This window comes from Drosophila arizonae, chromosome 5 (genome assembly GCF_054131065.1).
Source record: "Drosophila arizonae isolate 15081-1271.41 chromosome 5, UAZ_ARI_1.0, whole genome shotgun sequence".
NCBI classification, from domain to species: Eukaryota; Metazoa; Arthropoda; class Insecta; order Diptera; family Drosophilidae; genus Drosophila; species Drosophila arizonae.
Window position 1 is genome coordinate 23,133,740 of NC_142925.1, and position 20,219 is coordinate 23,153,958.

At 36.9% G+C, this 20,219-nt stretch overlaps 1 protein-coding gene across 25 annotated transcripts in view; it reads left to right on the forward strand.

Moving 5' to 3' along the window:
- The window catches only part of Pkc53E (Protein C kinase 53E), a 30,162-nt gene extending 10,434 nt beyond the window's left edge, over window positions 1–19,728 (forward strand). For 21 of the 25 annotated variants that reach the window (XM_089472360.1, XM_089472354.1, XM_089472355.1 and 18 more), the window contains 12 exons: window positions 164–195; window positions 276–355; window positions 1,996–2,110; window positions 15,002–15,130; window positions 16,244–16,400; window positions 16,458–16,806; window positions 16,864–17,037; window positions 17,094–17,185; window positions 17,246–17,447; window positions 17,513–17,701; window positions 17,766–17,906; window positions 17,986–19,728. In XM_089472360.1, coding sequence (XP_089328486.1) covers window positions 164–195; window positions 276–355; window positions 1,996–2,110; window positions 15,002–15,130; window positions 16,244–16,400; window positions 16,458–16,806; window positions 16,864–17,037; window positions 17,094–17,185; window positions 17,246–17,447; window positions 17,513–17,701; window positions 17,766–17,906; window positions 17,986–18,138 — 1,813 coding nt within the window. In that variant the 3' untranslated portion in view covers window positions 18,139–19,728. Of the gene's footprint in view, window positions 1–163; window positions 196–275; window positions 356–1,995; window positions 2,111–9,505; window positions 9,644–15,001; window positions 15,131–16,243; window positions 16,401–16,457; window positions 16,807–16,863; window positions 17,038–17,093; window positions 17,186–17,245; window positions 17,448–17,512; window positions 17,702–17,765; window positions 17,907–17,985 lie in introns of those variants that run through there. The other 4 variants (XM_089472367.1, XM_089472369.1, XM_089472371.1 and 1 more) reach the window with 3 other exon arrangements.
- Window positions 19,729–20,219: the final 491 nt, after the last annotated feature.

A 20,219-nucleotide genomic window follows, 5' to 3' on the forward strand; every position in this document is an offset into this window, starting at 1 on the left:
GCATCTGCAAATTAAATATTTATGCAAAGTGGTTAACATACACACACATACACACACACTCAGAAGGGTCCCAATAGCAATTCAATTAGTGCAAATTAGCAGCAACCACATTTTGCGTGTAATTTAACTAATTTTGACTGAAATTTCCCATTGGCATTTACAGGGGCTTTGGCAAACAGGGATTCCAGTGTCAAGGTATGTAAATAGCTAGGGATCGAAGTGATCCCCCAATCTATAGAGAGCTTTATTAAATTTCGATTCATTTACATTTACAGTCTGCTCGTATGTGGTGCACAAGCGTTGCCATGAATATGTCACCTTCATCTGCCCCGGCAAGGATAAAGGCATCGATTCCGTAAGTGATCCCCTTATATATGATATATATACATACAATAGAGTACGCTCCTAGCACAAGCTTAACTGATTATATTTACTTAGCTATGTGTAGCTTTAAGTTTGCAGCATTTTCATGTGTGTGGGCGGAAAAACTAAACCAATAACTAAATTCCAAATTGCTTTCAATACACATTTTTAGACAAAGTAAATGTCTTTCTCTCTCTCTCTCTCTCACACACTCTCTCTCTCTCTTTGCTTATGTGTATAGAAATTTTTTTTTTCCATGGCACTTTTTGTTCTGTTGCACTGTCAAATTAAACTGTCATTTTGTCATTTCCTTATATTTTGTTGTTTTTTTTTTTTTTTTGAAAAATGCCCGACTCAAGCGTCATGAGTTGCCTGCTGATGCTTCTGCCAGCTCGGCTGTTGGCTTACCAAAATGTCATTTTGACTTTTTAGCATACCATGAATTTCATATTTGTGCTGGCCCCGGCTATAAGTTGTCCCCAGCGCAAAGCCGCCACACGTATCACTTGTCAGAGAGACGCAGAGAAATGCGACGGTTTAAGATGATGTGAGGGCTCAGTTTATTCATGTTAACGACCAAAATATGAACTGCATTTATGTGACAGCAAAATAATTAAAATAGTATTAATAAAAAGCTGAAGTGACTCAGCTGTTAGCTCAAAGTAAGTAGCATGTAGCATGAGCAACCAAGAGAACAAGAGAACAGGTAGATTAAAAATGATTGAATATGAGATTTTACATTCATACATTTTGCTGAGCTCTAGCTAAATAAACAGTAAGTAAAGGAAAAAAGAGTTAACAAGAAACCAACAGGGAACATAACCTAATACGATATAGTAAAATGTTATATGGACTTTAAGAGCAAGTAAAAGCTTACCGTTAATGTTGTACAGGAACTGAACCTAACTAAATGAACTCGAAATTAATTAATTAATTAATTCTCATTCACTTGGAATATAAATATTAAACGGAAGAGTGTGCGAGATAAAAGTAATATACATATATCAAAAGTAGTAGTAGTACTAAAGGTAGTGTAGCGGAAAATAAAATTGGAAGTAAAATTCTATTATAAATTATCAGATGAATTACATGATATAAAATTGAGGACATAAGGACACATCTATGAGATAATAAAAATAAAAAAAAAATAAAAAAATAAAATAATTGGAAATTTATTTGAATAAAATAAGAAAAAACGCCCAAAAATCCACATGAAAATGCTGAAAGTTTGCACAAAACGAAAACAAGATTATTATGAAATATAAACTTTAAGTTAAGTTTAGTTGCTTAATAATATAGAATGCAAAAAAAAAAAAAAAAAAAAAAAAAAAAAAAAAAAAACACAAAGATAACAACCAAATACTAATCACAACTTAGATTTAAAATTAGTTTTGCTTGTTGTCCATTCAGCAATGTTTTATTGTCATCGTGCTCTGTTTATTTACCACAAATTGTATTTTGTATTTTCATGTCCAAAACAAACAAACGAAAACAAAATTTTTGTTTATCTATCAAAATCACATCGCTCACCATAAATATTAAAACCAAAAAATAAAAATAAACTTAACTCGAAACTGTGGCACGTTACACGCATTCCAATTGATACCAAAAACAACAAATTCAAAACTGAAGGACTCACCAAAAACTCAGCACCATTTCGAACCATTCACATATGCAGGACCCACGTTCTGTGACCATTGCGGTTCCCTGCTCTATGGCATTTACCATCAGGGCCTCAAATGTTCAGGTAAAGTCAAGAGCCCCACTTTCAGTCTAACCCATGTACAAATACCCCAGCCCCCAAGTCTTTGGCTGTCTCTTTTACTCTTTCCTTAACTAAACTATCGCTATGTTTATGCTCTGTTGAGGCGCTGCTAATGCGCTGTTAACTGGCTGCAATGCCCTTAGAGCTCCTGTTAATTGCTTACCCAACTCTCTAACTATCCATTCTTCTATCTATATCCTCTGTAAATATGCTTATATGTTTCTGTGTGCGTGAGTGTGTATGTGTGAGTGTATATATATAAAACATTTTAAACTAATTTCTGCTATAATCGTACATTAAGTAACTCACAGGCCCCTAAAAGTTAATTATTTAAACCTTTGTACAGATTTATGTTTTGCCTAAATACTTAGCTACCTCTGTATATTATACCAAAACCCCAACTACCTTTATAGTATATATATATTTGTATATATATAAACATTACCCAACGGCTTTGTGTGTGTTTAAATTTTTGGTAATTGTTTGAAAAAGTTTTTCTCTCTTTATTTTTTGTGTGTGGGTGTGTATGCGTGTGTGTGTGTGTGGGTGTGGGTGTGTGCTGGCACGTGTCCAGGTCATGTAACTTCCAATACATTTGCATAATTATGCAGAGCACGACCATGCAGGACATTGTATAGCACAGGATGCTTATATCTAAATTGTATAGAGTTTTTGAGCCGCAATCTAATTAAAATTTCAATGTTTGTGCAGGCTGTGCAGCAGATAAAAGCGAAGCCAAATCTGCTAAATATATTATTTTCCGTTGAAATATGCAAAACTCTTTCATAATGAGGTTAGCTGCCTCCAGGGGCTAGTGGGTATGCTGAAAGGGCAGCTTCTTCAGCTGGCTCCGCCTCTGCCTCTGTGGCTGCGCAAATATTTAATGCACTTTCGGCCCGCATAAATGCAATGCTTCAGCTGAGAGTTTTCCGGGCTTGCCGGAGTCAACAACAGTTGCGCTTTGTTATGTGGTTGGCTTTTCTAAATGTGAGTGAGTGGCTCAGCTGTGTCTATGTGCGAATCTACACAGAGCGTATTTCCCAATAGTCTAAAGTGGAGATATGCATTTCGTTTTAAACAGTCTGTGTATCAGCTTACATTTCCATCTCTTTTCCTTTCGCTGTTCCACTTTGTGCAGTGTGTTAAAGCACCATTAGCTTAAGTGCCATAATAGCTTACATCTGAACTGGATGCAAGAGAAGTTACAGCATCCTATACCTATATATTCTGTCAGTCGAGTTCTCTTGCCTCTTACAGCTTTGCCAAATATTGCAAAATTCAAGTCTATGGAGAGCCAAGTGCAGTTGTTGAAATTACTCTTGCCAGTTGAAAGTTTTACAACTAAGGACTTAATTAGTATAGCCACGCCCCCACTTATCAACGACTAGCTAGCAAAGTGCCCTCTACTAGGCCCCAAACAGTCTGTTTGTGGCAATTTACGCAGGCAAAGTCAAGTGCTGTTGGGAAACCTTCGGAAGTGCCCTCGCATTAGGTATTTTATTATGTATGTGCGCGTGTGTGTTGTGTGTATATGTATGTGTGTGTATGAGGGAGTGAGTTGACTCAAACTTGAGGTTCGGAATATGGCAGAGCTCTTAAGTGTTCGATTCGCTAGTGGGGAAAATCGATGAGGGCAAAAACTATGCAACAAAAGAATTGAAAAGATGCCATGGCAACTATTTAGCGGCCGGGCATTTTCTTTTGCTGTTAATCAATGCGTGAGAAATGTAAACGTATCAGCGGAAATTGCCTGCGCAGAGCTGTTGCTGTGCCAGCTCTGCAATTGTAAAGGATTTCATCATAAATTTAACTACATTTGCCACACGTGCCCGATAATTCGGTACAATGCGAAAGTGAGACAACTACTACGATGGCGTTTCCCCAGTTATCCATGTGAGTGTGTCTGTTTTGTTGTAATAGAATCCTTGTGCTCAAGTGTTGCCTTTGTCCAATTTGAATCAGCCCTGTGATTGCATACAAGCATTGACAACCGATGGGGGGACGAAGCTCCGAGGAGACGCCCCGCAAGTTGTACGATTTGTGGTATTGTTGTTGCAAATCGGATCAAATATATTTTGTGACGACAGACACAGACAACACCCAACACACACACATGCACACAAAGAGCGAGAGAAAGGCGACAGTTTGATAAATATAGCAATCAATTTATCAACGGTCGAGTGCTTAGCACCTGTTGGTCCTGGCGAATACATATATGTGCTTAAGAAACGGGGGGTAATGCGACTTTATCAAGTTGAATGCGACAGCGAAATAGTAAGGAGGACAGATAGATAGGGAGATAAACTGAAAATTAAAGAATGTGAGAGAAAAGTCATAAAGAGAAAGGAAGCAAATTAAATGAGGTGAAGAGCAGATCTGGCAAAAATAGAAGAAAACGAAACAGAAATAGTTGAGAAACAATTGTGAGCTAATATATGAAAGAAAAGACGAGAAATATTCTCATTGAGTGTCTTCGCTTTTACTCTTGAGACTGTCAACCACTCAGCAACGCATTCTCGTCAACTAAAGATGGCTCTTGAATTGCCATCGCCTCGATAGATGGTTCTTAAATAATTATCGTCACTTTCGATGGTTCTCCACCTTAGGATGCTACTGGTCTGCTACACAATTGAAATCAAAGAGGAGAAGGGCAGAACAAAGAAGGGAAATATAAGAAAAGAATTTAATGAATTGAAGCTGGAAAAAATAAAGGGAGGGAGAAGCATGAGGAGAAGGTAAAAACTTCAATAGAAACTCAAAATTTAAAGGAAACGAAAATATACAAAATTTGTTTACATATAATAATAAAGAAAAGTCAGAATATACTTTTTGGAAGCTGCTGAGCTTTTTGAGCAACTGTGACTTCAATTATATACAAATATTAATTCAAAGCTTTTGTTTATCTAGTTTTTTAGACTAAAATCTATTGAATTAGAACAAGTCAAAATTTTTAATAATTACTTACACATCTATAGTAAGTTGTAAGAGAATCGGAAATTGAAAAAAAGTTCATATAGCTGACAGAATTTCTGAGACCTCTAAGATATTGATATACAAAGGAGAGCTTATTGAAGAAATGGATTATATCTGCTTAGTCGAACAGACATTAATAAGTTATGTAAAAAGTTCAATATAGAAACAAGTATAATATATCAAAAAGGGGACTCCACTGAATATTTAGTATACTTATAAAGAGAACCATTTAAGATTGATGCAAACTTATGTGCCTCAACACTCTCATTTTGATTGATTAAGTTGCAATACAATTATTATACCAACCTGACTCTCCTTACTCTATTGTAAGGGCATTCAAAGTTGACCTGGGCCACTCAGCTTTTTTCCTACGCTCATTCGATTGATTTTGCAAGTTAACAATTTGGCAATCATTTGTCGATTTAATCAAATTGAATGCAGGTGCCAAAAAGTTTTGGGGCCCAGCTATGAAAAATCTTGGCCCATTGTCTGGGGAGTCTGAAATCAATTTGTGCATTTTATTGCCTACACACATGAGGGTGTACACACATGTGGGGGTGGATATATTTGAGCTCGTGTATGTGTGTGTGTGTGTGTGTGATAATTTGTGTCCGTTGGTGGGGCGGAAATTGAATACGAATCTAGTTTGTACTGAGCTGTTTGATTTGCTTGATTGGCTTTGGCTCATCTGCCAAGGGAAATAAATTTGAGCAAGTGATGGCAGGATTATATATATATACATAAATGTGAAGGTGTATGTATGTGTGTGTGAGATATGCTTCTTATCGTGTGCATAATAATAATAAATGACATGAGCATTTATAAATGCAAGCCGAAACACTCGGTTAGGCTATCAAAACAGCAGCTTTTAATATGTGACCCTTTATACGATGTGTATATGTGTGTGTATGTGTGAGTTATACACACTGTGTAGCGTCCTTGAATTACTGCAAAATGAGCATTCCAACTGATGCTGGGCCATCGCTGGCAGACAACAGTTACAAAGCTTACGATAGCGAGATAGAGCGCAGGGCCAGCTGAAAAGGGGCGAGAAGTCGTAGGGGGCGGGGCAGGGGAAAGCAGGAGGTACCAGGCAACAGTTTGCAATGAGCAGGCAGCAAATTTGTTAAGTGACAAAAAACGCGTGATAAATTGCTGCAAATATATTTTCCGAAAATTTGCTTTTTAATGCGATGCGTGGCACGTGACAAAACGAGCCATGTGGGCGTGGCACGCGAGTGTTATCTAAATAAAAATTGTGCTAAATATGACAGCAGGCCGCATGTGCGTGTACGTATATGTGAGTGAGTGCGTGTGTGTGTGTGTGTGTGTGTATGTTTATGTGGGTAGCCTACGTGACGCAGCTGCGAAAAGCTGACCCGTGCAACATGCAATAAATAACAAAGTGAGAGCTCGCAGCACCGTTGATGCCACATAATGAGGCATGTTGCGAGCTAATAACTTAGTTCACTTCCGGTGAAATTATAAAATGCTTCCGTTGCGTGCAACTATCAAGGATCTTTAAAGTGTTCCAGGACATTTGCTAGGCATTTGATCAAGTTTAATATACAAAATTTATAATATATACTAATTAAATTCATCATGGTATATGTGATGTGTGTTTAAGTCTATATGTCTATAGACGATAAACGCCTTATACAATACATCCATTAGTCTTTGAAATTTCTTCAAGAGTTTTAATTTTGTATTATTTTTATAAATAACCAGTTAGAGCATATTAGTGGGTCAGGCTTTCTGCACATACTATTTATGTGTACTTTAATATTTTAAAAAGAGCAAATTAGTAACTTTAATATATCAGATCTTCTTCGTTCATAACAAACACCTTCTTATTAGAAATACTCACAGATAATTCTATCTCTGTTTATATTCGCACTTTATGCTACAACTTTTTTAGAGCTCTAATAAAATATTTTGTTTTTCTTGAGATTCTCCGATATGTTTTTTAAAAGATGTTAAGCAGCATAAAGTTTTTACTGCAATCTCTCCACGCTCTTTCTCTTTGCCTTGTTCATTTTTCCTGTAGCTTAAATAAACTATAAATTTTGCTACTTTATTAAGCTCTCGTTAGTCTTTGCAATTGTTGCTAGCTACAATTTCTAATTGGAATTAGACTTTTCGTATATCTATTCTCTTCTCTTGAAAAGTTTGCTTTAGCAACTTTTGCTTATCTTCTTTAACTTTTGAGCTTGGCACACATTTTGAGCGAAATCCATTTGGGAATTCTAAGGGAGATGAGTTCCTTTTATGTTTCGCATGCCCATTTGCACAATACGTAAGAGCTTTCACTTCAGGGAACGCTACAATTTTAGCGAAAATTCGAGTTTCTAAAATCCGGCGAATGGCTGTTAATGCCACCTGTCGAGCTGTGGAGCTAGTGCAGAGCCAAGGTTGGCAGCACAGCGATTGGCAATTGCATTTTACCTTCAAACAAACTTGCATACAAGTGCATTTAATGCAAAAGCAAACACACTCGCATACACACCCACACACCAACACATTCACAAATACCCAGCCTTGGGCGCCCGCCAAAGTATGCAACACTTTTTTGTGCGCGTGTCCCTGCCAGCCGCAGCAAGGCCAACCACACAGCACACACAGACACAGACACAGAGACACACAGGCAGACAGCACATACAACATACAAACATACATACTTATACACCCTTCCTCAATGCCCTTTTGTGGTCTTGTGTGTGTGCTTTTGCGCTTTGAGCTTTGCACTTGGATCGGCTCCATTTTGTTTGTCGAGCATCGCTGCAAGTTGTTGAGCCTTGTAAGACTCACAGACAACAACAACAACAACAGCAGCTACAACAAAAACGACAACAAATGGCCAAAAACTGAGCGCTTGATACTCATGCATGCGCATAATAATATCTTATGTCCTTGCCCACTTTTAAGAAGTCGCCTTGAAAAGGAGCACACAAGGATAAAAAATAAAAAAAATAACTAAGCACAAGAAAACAGCTAGCGTCGTAGGCAGAGCACGTGTGAGCTGCTGATGAGTTCACGGCACTGACATTGCGGGTTCAAAATAGTTCAGCAGCTGCGTTGACCAGTTGAGGAATACCCTGTAAACGGTTAGGGGAACTTCTTTTAGAATTTCTTTTTTTATGTGACTGTCATTGATGCCTTGGACAATTTTTTAGCTCCTCTACATAGATGCGCCCTCTGTAAGTAACGAATATGCCCTTCCTTACTCGTACAGAGACAGCTTTATTTATATATAGCATTTGTGGAATGAGTTGATATATATAGAAATGTTTTCTAAGAATTTTATTTATGAAAACCTGGTGCACTTATCTGGTTTGTACAGCAGCTACAGGCGTCTCTCTAAAAATATCTTCCTTAAATGCTAGGGTATAAGCGAGCTTGATACACTAACTTGATTCACTAGCTTTATGCAATCCAATAAATCCATGGACATATTCTTTTTATAATGGTGGCTTGGTGACCCCCTCAGCTACATGATCCTCCCTAAGGGTCACAGCTCATACAGGGTATCATCTACAGTGTCATGCTTCAGTTCTTTCTAAAATTCTTGAGCTCTTCGGTAGCTTCTCATCAAAATACTCTACAGCATCAACTACTTGCCGACTGCCACTACAGGGTATAAGCAGGCTTTAACCCCTGCCGAGAGTATGTCATTGTCCTCCTGTGTACATCAAAATGAGCGTTCTTTAGAAATGTGTGTCTTTGTATCTTAGTGTGAGTGTGAGTGTGAGCGTGTCTGTGTATGAGTATCGATGCTGTTTCTTAGAATGGATTAGGCAACAATTGTCTGTTGTTTGGCATTTGTTGGTCTCAGCTTTCGCTGCGAAAAAAAACTTATAGAAATTACAGGAAAAACACATATAAGTACAGAGAACACAAAAATTGTTATTTATGTAGCCAATGGGGCAGAAAAGCAAACACTATTAAAGCGTGTTCCAAGCTTGGCTAAGCACATAAAGAGCTGTTCACTTGTTTGGCCAAAAATCGCTACACTTGTGTAAGTTGGTTTTTTCGATCAGAAACTTGTTGTTAAGCACCCCGTATACCCTGTCCCAGATTAAGATTGCACAGCACATTCACCAAAATCCACAAGCACCACAACCCATAGCCAATATCCATATCCATAACCATCCATAACAATGCGTCCATCTCCCATTGCTCTAGATATATAAATCGAATTTGTTTTTCTTTTACTATGCTTTGGTGTTTGTCTTGGAAAAGAAACAGAAAATCTAATCCGGAAATAAAATATAATATTTAATTTATCATTCATAATTGGCAAAGCTTAAGTTTGCAATACTTTCGTTTTGGCTGCAAGTTGTTTGTTATGCTTTAGAGTTAACTGTACGCGTTTATAGCGAAAAACCTGCGTTAATTTTCCATTAGCTCTCTCCAACTGTTCCAATTCTCAGGCACACCAGATGCCTCACAAATGGCATAACGTTGCCTTCCTGTCGCCGATGTTTTGCGATCATTGCGGCTCGCTGTTACACGGCATCACGCACAAGGGTCTCAAGTGTCGAGGTAAAGTCTAACCGAAGCTCTCTAATCATAGTCAAAGAGACAAGCGAGCGAGGAAGATCGACGATGAGAACTCTCACTCGCTTATTATATATATATATGTGTGTGTGTGTCTTTGTGTGTGTGGGAAAGTTTGGCTACAGATGTGCGCGTTAGACATTTTGCTTTTATTATTATTTCAATTATAATTTCTATTGTGGCTTAGGGCTCTTAAATGTTATTATTTAATGACGGAATATTACAAATAAAACTATAAAATTTATATACAGATTTCTCATTTCTTCGTCAGGCGTATCTCTAGCCATGCCTGTGATATTTTATTGCGTAGGTCTTGGCTGAAGATGTGCGTGTGCTCCGCAGTGAGATGATTGATTTAATATAACATTTTTTGTTCGACTTTCCAATTTTTCGAACCCATCATATACATTTTTACATGAGAATTATTTAATTTTTGTATTCCCTTTGTTTAATTAATTAATATTTATGCATTATTACTTAAAATTATTATTTTTTATATCGTTTCATATTATTTTGTTTAATTTATTCTTATATTATATTTATTTAAATAATAATTTTTATTTAATTTTCTTTCGTTTTAAATTACTTAAAATTTTTAAAATTTTTGTTTGGTTCAAAAATTGGTTCGTGTCACGCTGCCATCTCTAGCCTTACGTCTCTCTGTTTAGCATCTAAGCAAAGCGCCTGCCGTCTCGTCTGTTGACTCGGTTTTGTATTTTTATTTTTATTTTGGATTGTTGCAATTTACAATTAGCAACGCTTTGTTCCGGCTCAAGTGCGCACTTGCCACGCTCAGAGTGAGTGTGTGTTAAGTGTATGTGTGTGTTTGTGTGAGTGCGCGCGACGTACTTGAGTCGCTGTTGATGTTATTGTGATTGTCGCCATTGCGCTGTTGTTGTTGACAAGTTGCCGCCCTTGCCTGGTGCCACGCCCACGCCCGGCGACCGAGTCTAATGCATTTGTTTACTTGCACTTAGCAGTTTGTTGTTGCTTGTTTTTGGTTGTAGTTGTTGCACCTGCATTTGCATTTGGCTGAGAGAATTTGCACTGCCGCCACATGCTTTTAATCAAATGAAAAATGTTTGATTTCAACTGGCCTTCTGATTGTTAATTGTATTACTTAATCTAGTCTAGTTTGTTTGTTTTGTTCCGAATTCACTGTGACTTCAAAGGGGAAAAAGAAAAACGAAGTGCGCAATTTTCCGAATCATTTGTTAGGCGGCGCAAATTGTTGCCTTAATATCCGGTTTGGCCCCTTGGCAAACAAATAATTTACTTACGCCTCATTGGCCCCTGGCCAGGCAAACACAATACAAGTACAACCAGAACCGAAACAACAACAACAAGCAAACTGACAACACCACACATACACACTCACACGCATTGGAAACAGAGCCAAGCAAACAGATTGCGAATGGAAATGTAAATGTAAATGTGGCGACAGAAAATCCTACAACAATGAGGCGCAGTCAGTGCCGGAAGTGCGTGTGTATGTGTGGGTGTGTGTATCTGTCATTATCGAGCGCCAATTCTATGCATCTATGTATGTGTGTCTGTGCGTGTCATTTGCCTTAGTTTGATAACGTTTGTAATTCTATTGGAACTATGTATTTGGGTTTTGCCTCATTTGCGTCTCTGAATTATTTAGCATATACAGAAACTGGGAGAATACGGGTAATATAATTTATAAGAGACATATCTCCATTTAATTGAATGTGGTAATTACAACTGTTATAAAATTAATTGCTTAATTGGCATAGAGAATAGACCAAGTGGAAACCCACATTTTAGTTTCAATAGAATTTCAAAACATTGACATTGGCATATATTTATTTATTTTGCATTTGCTTATTTTTTATTAATAAAATTAAATATTTAAAACATGTAAAAAGAACAAATACTAGTGGGTTGACCAGAAAGACCAAAGTATTATATCCACATAAATAACAAATTAATATAAAAATTTTACTAAGTTAGAAATTTCTAAAAGAAAATATTTCAAAAAAAAAATAAATAAATAAATAAATTCAATTTAATTATACAAAAATTTAGAAAATAAATAACTAAAGGATAATGAGATATAAATAACTAAATTAATAGTACAATGAAAAAAAAAAAAAAAAAAAAAACAAAGAATATTGCTAAATAAAAAGATCGTTATTATATTAATATTTGATTTTTATTATACTGGGGACAATTTAGTTGCAAGACTCATTTACAATATGAGAATAGCTAAATTTATTTCAACACTTATTTATTTATTAGGCAGACACAAAGAGTATAATATAGTATTTAATAAGAGCATAGCTATTAAATCTCATTATCATTACACAAACTCCAAACCTCTGTCCTAAATAGCTCAACAACACAAACTATGTACTACATATACTTATAGAACGAGTATGAATAACTAAACTTTATAATTACAAAATATAGTCTGAGGCAAGTCTTTAGGGCAAAAACTATTCTAATACCAAAAAACAACTATGGAATTTCTGATGAAAAAGATTATGTGGTTTGTTATTTAGACCAACTGTAAATTCTTAGCAAGAGATGGCGAAAATTGTAACTTAAATATGCACTAACGAGTGTAAACGGACATTAAATTAAACTAGTAGCAAGAGGAATACCCTGTAAAAAGTATATATAATTGTATATTAAAATAGATTATTGGGAATCCTAATTGAACTATATCAAAGTCTCTTAATTTTGATTGTCGATTTTTCTTACACATACCGATTATTGAATTCATCATGGCATACCCCATGCTTGTAATATTTTATAGGGTGTTCACAATATATAGAGTCCATTACATAAGCCTGCATATGTTGCTATATAAATAAATAATTTTACGCAAAAAACGGACTAACACAAAACTGGGCCACATTATAAACACAACACACACACACATACACACGCACACACACACTTGTTGGCTGGCATTTGGTTGCCACAAAATGTGGCACGCTATGGGAAAACCTTTTTTTATTTTGCTTTTTTTCTCCTTTGTTATTTGCTCGATGTTGTTGTTGTTTTTTTTTTTTTTTTTTTTTTTTTTTTTTTTTTTTTTGTGTGTGTGCCGGACAAAAAAGGAAATAAAAACTCTTCCATATTTTCATTAAACGCAACACACAGACTAACCGTAGTGACCAGCCTGCCACGCCCCATGCCCATGCCCATGCTCAATGCAGAGTCAGCTTGCGGACATCAAAAAATGATTACACTTTCTTTTTTATGCCCATGCAACAAGCGAAAGTTTCACAAAATACGTATACGCCACGTGCGCCTCGGCTGTCAAATGACGTCGATGCAGGCATCCAATGGCGCATACTTTTCATAGCGAATGTAGGAGAACGGGGCGAGGCAAAAGGGTAGTATAGTAAAATGTCCCAAGTAATTTTACACATGAGTGGCAAAGGCGGAAAAAGAAAGCACAAGAAAAGCGAACAACAAAAGCGAAAAATGCCATGAAATCAGCCAATGATGCAGGAAAGGCCTGAAGGAAAAGCAACAGCAAAATGAAAAAATAGTAGTAAAAAGCCTGACCATCATATGCCCCATTTGCCGAATGTGATTCTGATGAATATGATGATAATGATAATGAGCGGTCAATTACGGCTATCTTCATTAGTAAGCGGAAGCATTGAGAGACTGAAAGATGCTCTATTCTTGATTATAGATAGAAATGACGAGGAGGCAATAAACACGACTAATGATAATGATAATGATAATAATGAATAGATGAACTTTCGGATAGAAACTGTGTAGCACGATATTAACAATATTAACGACTATAATAATGAGCCATGGATTAGCACATATAGAGAAAGGAAATCTAGACTGTGAGATCAACTTTTAGATGAAACTTAGATGACCTGTAACATATTATATAACTATTGATTATTATATTTTTTGTAAATTCAGATACCACATTAAATTGAATATGATATGATAATGATTATGAGCAACTGTAAGCACTATACAACCAATAAAGAGGCTTTTATTCGAATAAAATTGATCCAATTCGATAGAATTTTTTTTATAAAATAAAGCATAAAACATAGTTATTCAAAATTTATTCGAATGAAATTATATTAATTCGTTATAAAAGTAACTTCACTTGTTCGTTGCTTATATTATATCGTGAATGGAATTACCGAATTTAGCATATTATCAAATCGATTCATTTAATGATTTCCCTCCTTATTTTTTTGCTACAAAAAGAAAAAAAAAAGCTAGAAGTCAAAACTAACTTAAAAAAAAAAAAAAAAAAAAAACAATGAATAAATAAATAAATCTTAATAATAATTAAATAAAAAAAATAAATAAACAAATAAATAAAATAAATATTTAAAAAAATAAAATAAAAAAATCAAAGGAACTTCTGTAAGACGTCTCCTTTTGCTTCACACTTTAACAGGGTATTTGAAATGGGATTTGCGTATTAAACACTACGGTTAGTCGAGTTCTCAGCGTTGCGAGTGCAAAGTGAATTACAATTCCAATTTTGCAATAATTTCCAATTCAATGGACTTCGAGTAGTGTTTGGTGCTGCGGTAATCCTCTTGGACAATTTTACCCGAACATATGCGCGTGTATATATATGTGTATGTATGTATGTGTGCATGCGCATCATTTCCATTTGCGACATGTGCGCCTCGAACTATGCAACAGTTTTTGTGCAGCGCTTCATTTCCCGTTGCTGTTGCCAAATTGATTGCGAATCGCAGGCGACAACACAAATTGGCGTTGACGTTCTATCCCGCATATGGGCGCGGGCCATCTGTGCGGTGTGGGCGTGGCAATAGGCTAAAGGCAAACAGCGAACGGGCTGAGTTTATTGGATTGGCACGCTGATTGATAACTGAGAGCAGATGGCTGCCGACATTCTGAAGGACTTTTTATATACACTCGTTGCGAGTCCATGCTCTTTGTTGGCAGTTTGAAAGCTGTAAAGCAACTAAGTCGCCAGCCTACATAGTTGCTTCAGTTATGAGTGTTTGTGTCTGTAGGACATTTGGACTTCGGCTTGCCGAAGAAAAAGCTCGTTTTCGTATTCAATGGGCCTTTGGACTGTGGGGTAAGTACTTGAGCTATATCAAAACTCACTTTGTATGCGTGCCCTGTTGCGTGTCCTGTAAGCGTGCGTGTGCGTGTATGTGTATATGTATCCCTGCCTCCTGTTGCTTTTCCTGCCAAAGAAATCACTTTCAATCTATGCTGTAACTTCGTCCACGACTTGACCATCTATTTCAATGTTTGCCAAGTGGCCTCTAACAAGCGACTTATCTTTATTCCACTACGTGACCCATGAACTGCGCCCTGCCGCCTAAACTTATTTAGCATGCGATATGAACGTCCACGCCCGCTGCAAGGAGAACGTGCCCAGCTTGTGCGGCTGCGATCATACGGAGCGACGTGGCCGCATCTATCTCGAGATAAATGTCAAAGAGAATCTACTCACAGTGCACAGTAAGTACGGTCAAAAAGCGACCCCCAATTCAAGGCGCATAACGAGCAGCAACAGCTCTCAAGTGTCTGCCATCTCCCGTCGCAGCAATACAAATATAAAGCGCTTAAGTTTTAACCAATTATGGCACCCAACAAGTTAACCATAAGCCCCCCACTCGCAACTTTACGAAAGCGGATAGCAGAAACGTAATAAAAATTATGAAAAGCTGTCGCAAAGTTTTCTTTTCTTTTTTGAACTAAGAAGGCGCTTAAAATGTCGAGCAGCTCGGCCTCTGCTGCTTTTCATAACTGTGAAGTATTACACTCCCTAAACCTGTTACTTTTCGGCTATTCAAATAATTATTATTCCAATGTTTTCTTTTGTATGATCTTAGCTTAAATTAAGAAACAGCGCTATTCTATGCATTATTCCAGCTAACTTAGAAAAACGTATTTTTCCGCTTTTAGTTTATAATAAAACAAAATTATTTTCTGCCTAATTAAGATCCCATTAGGAATAAATATTTTTTTGTGAAAGTTAAAGACAGACTGATCTTATGTCTGAGCATTTGTTTGGCTTTTTACCTTCAACTCCAAAGGCATATTCTCAAAGTGGCATTGAATGTTATCTTAAGCATTTTAGTTTGTGAGCTTATATTCTTTAAGCAAGTTTTTCAATCTCAAACTTTTGAAAAATTAAAAGAAAAAGCCTTTCATACAATTTATGCTCACTCGGCTGCCTAAGGCCTTGGGACTGACGATAAAACTAAAAGAAGCCCCAGTTATTTATTTAGCTCACTGTTTAAGCTCAAAGCCTGCGCAGGATTGAATTGAATATGCAAGCCTCGGCAATGCCTTGGGGAAATGATAGCGTCCCTCAGCTGAGGCGCTGGCAAATTGCTTATGATTTGCATTAATTCATTATGAAGAAAAACTCTCCACACAATATGCCACATAATGAATACTAAAATGCAGCTGCAGCAAAGCAGGAGAAGCAGGAGCAGATGAAAGGCAGCCGAGGCACATGAATAATAACAACGGCCAGGATAATGCGCTGGCATATTTATTGAATTTTGCGCTTGCAGTGAACAAAAAAAAAAAAAAATCTGTCTATGGTCACGTTTCTGCTTGCAGTCAAGGAGGGTCGCAATCTCATACCCATGGATCCGAACGGCCTGAGCGATCCGTATGTGAAGGTGAAGCTGATACCAGATGACAAGGATCAATCCAAGAAGAAGACGCGCACGATCAAGGCGTGCCTGAATCCCGTGTGGAATGAGACGCTTAGCTAGTAGGTGCCACCTGTCACCTATACATTCCCCGATAATCCAAAGCTACATTTTCACAGTGATCTGAAGCCTGAGGATAAGGATCGACGCATTTTGATCGAGGTCTGGGATTGGGATCGCACTTCCCGTAATGATTTTATGGGCGCCTTGTCCTTTGGCATCTCGGAGATCATCAAGAATCCCACCAATGGCTGGTTCAAGCTGCTCACCCAAGACGAGGGCGAGTACTATAATGTGCCCTGTGCGGACGATCAGCAGGACTTGCTCAAGCTCAAGCAGAAGCCGTCGCAGCGCAAGCAGCCAATGATGCGCTGCGACACACACACACAGTCACAGTCCAAAAAGGACATGATAAGGGCGACAGACTTCAATTTCATCAAAGTGCTGGGCAAGGGATCGTTTGGCAAGGTAAACGAGGATCTTCTTGTTTGTCACAGAATTCTTTAAGACTTTCGACTGCTGCAGGTGCTGCTGGCGGAGCGCAAGGGCAGCGAGGAGCTGTATGCGATTAAGATACTCAAAAAGGATGTGATCATACAGGACGACGATGTCGAATGCACCATGATTGAGAAGCGTGTACTGGCGCTGGGCGAGAAGCCGCCGTTTCTTGTCCAGCTGCACTCATGCTTTCAGACAATGGTGCGTATGCGTGATGTTCGGATGAAACAATTGTTAACAATTATTCTATCACACAGGATCGTCTGTTCTTTGTTATGGAGTATGTGAACGGTGGCGATTTAATGTTCCAAATCCAACAATTCGGCAAGTTCAAGGAACCTGTTGCCGTGTAAGTAAAATTTCTCCGTTTGTCAGGCCGAATATCAAATATTCCTTTGCTTTCTCGCAGCTTTTACGCTGCAGAAATAGCGGCCGGACTTTTCTTTTTGCATAGCAAGGGCATTTTGTATCGGGATCTGAAGCTGGACAATGTGCTCCTAGATGCGGATGGACACGTGAAGATCGCCGACTTCGGCATGTGCAAAGAGAACATCGTGGGAGACAAGACGACCAAGACCTTTTGCGGCACACCGGACTACATAGCGCCAGAGGTGAACTAATGGAATAGAATACAGAAAATGAGAATTTTCCTATATACCATTTGTCCTATTTGCAGATCATTCTCTATCAGCCGTATGGCAAGTCTGTGGATTGGTGGGCCTATGGCGTGCTGCTCTATGAGATGCTGGTGGGTCAGCCGCCCTTCGATGGCGAGGATGAGGAGGAGCTATTCGCGGCCATAACCGATCACAATGTGTCCTATCCCAAGAGTCTCAGCAAAGAGGCCAAGGAGGCGTGCAAGGGCGTGAGTTACAATAGGCGATCGAAAGAGATTTCTATATACCTAACGCAATGAAATATTTTTCAAGTTTTTGACCAAGTTGCCCAGCAAACGTTTGGGCTGTGGCGCCACTGGCGAGGAGGATGTGCGTTTGCATCCCTTTTTCAGACGCATCGACTGGGAAAAGATCGAGAATCGTGAGGTGCAGCCGCCGTTCAAGCCAAAAATTGTGAGTTGAATTTAAAATTTTATATTGATAGTATAAAATGAAATAATTACAAATCGCCCTACTTACGCTTCTGTCACAGAAACATCGCAAGGATGTGTCCAACTTCGATAAGCAATTCACATCAGAGAAAACAGACTTGACGCCCACGGACAAAGTGTTCATGATGAACCTGGATCAATCGGAATTTGTGGGCTTCTCCTATGTGAATCCCGAATATATTGTCAGCCCATAAGCAGATGCAGATGCAGACACCGGCGAAAGACAGACAACCGGAAACAGGAAACGGAACCAGCGAGTTGTGTCGTCAGTTGATATTAATTCTTAATTGAAGCAGAAAGGAAAAGGAAAAATGAAAAGACATCATCATAGTTACTTTCCGTTGTTATTATGTCATATCGTAAATTGTTAACTATGCTAAGCGTAAGCAATATTTTGTTGATTTTTGTTGTTCTTATTTATTGCTCATTTAAATCTTTAACTAATTGTTAGGCACTCATGCACGTACACTAAGCTATATTATGCTCGCGGCATTTATATTTAGTTTTTAACATCAATTTCAATCATTGTTAAGCTCCTCATCGAAATATCAAACCAAAAAAAAAATATATATATATATCTAATGAAAGTAAGAAAATCTAAATCGTGTGCAATAAAAACTTTTATTTTATATACCATTACCCAACGCTTTTCTCTCTGCTGAAAACTTTATATCTAACTAAGCAAAACTTTTACCTGTCATCAATTTTCCATATTTCAATTTTCCGAACCAACTTTTCCAGCTCAACCTTCTAAATTTGAATTTTAAATTTAGAGTAAAGTAACAATTAAAATAATCAAGGAATTAAATAGATTTTGTCTTTCTTTTTTAAACAAACATCTCGATGTGAAGACACAAATTTAAAGCAAATTAAAAAATATATCACATGCCCGACCTTTTAGCTCTGTCTCTTTGCCAATCTATCAAGACTTTTTCTTCACACACATTTCGCAATTAGATGAAGGATACAGGATTTTAAACGTTGTTCGATTATAATGTTCGCCCCTGCATTATAATCAAATCGAAATATGCGTTTAATCAGCTTTCACCCAGACAATTTAGCATAGGAAACTAACTTTTCTTTCCATAGCATTCTTTTGTGCGCATTTTCCATTTTTCACTTTCGACATTCTTGTGGGTGTGTATAAATATATAATAAGCTATTCAAAAGCAATGAAAACACAAACAATTTAAATTACTTATTTCATTTCGCATAAGCATATATAATCCGAATATATATTAACATATAAACGGCATAGAGTCTCAATGTACCATAATAAATAATTAAATGAAGAACAAATGAAGGCAAAACAAATTGCATAGCAATAAGTGAAGGCTAAAACAAATATTTAAGTATAGTCTATTAGTTTAAATAACAAGAACAAGAACAAAAATTAACAAATTTTTTGCTCTTATCTGCGCTACCCAAAAGTCTAACTATAGATGGGATATGCCTAGATGATGTAAACACATATTATCTATGGGTTGAAACTTTAGTACCTAACTAAAAGAGAACTTAGCAGCTAAAACTACTGTTTAACTATTGAGAAAAGACAATCTACTGTAAGCTGTATATATATATACATGTATATATGTATATGAGACACTTCAGCTACCGAAAGGAATACCAAAATGAAGATAATGCTAAATAATATTACTTAAAATTTAATTGCAATTCGATCATTTTGTGTAGCGCTACCTAAGCTAAGCTTTTGTGCCTCTCTTTCTTTCTAGACGCTTAAATAATTCGAAAAACTCTGAGATTTTACGAGTTTAAAAGCAAAATACATACATAGAGCAAATATTGATATTCTAATAAAAATACATAGTTATATGTGAAGAGAAAATCGTCTAGAAATTTATCATAAAACAACTCATTAGCCAAGCTATGTGCTAAATTCTAGGGCACAAAAACTAAAAACAAAATTAAAGTAGTTGGAGATTTGTTTAAAATCTAACATAATTCATATAAATACATATATACTCGTATATAAATGTATAACTCCGAACTTGAAGCATTTAACAAAGAGTTTAATTCGCAACAGTCAAATATCTAATGTAAATCGTAAGAAGCAACATATATAGTATATATACATATATATAACAACATTTTGTGACTACATATGACTATGACGAGTACCACTTAAAGTTCAAGTTCAACCGAATGTACTCTTCACATAGAAATTTGCTCGAATATGATTAACACAATATATGTATTTACAATATGAAAGAATATGATATATATATACATATATATGTGTATGTGTGCGTGTGTA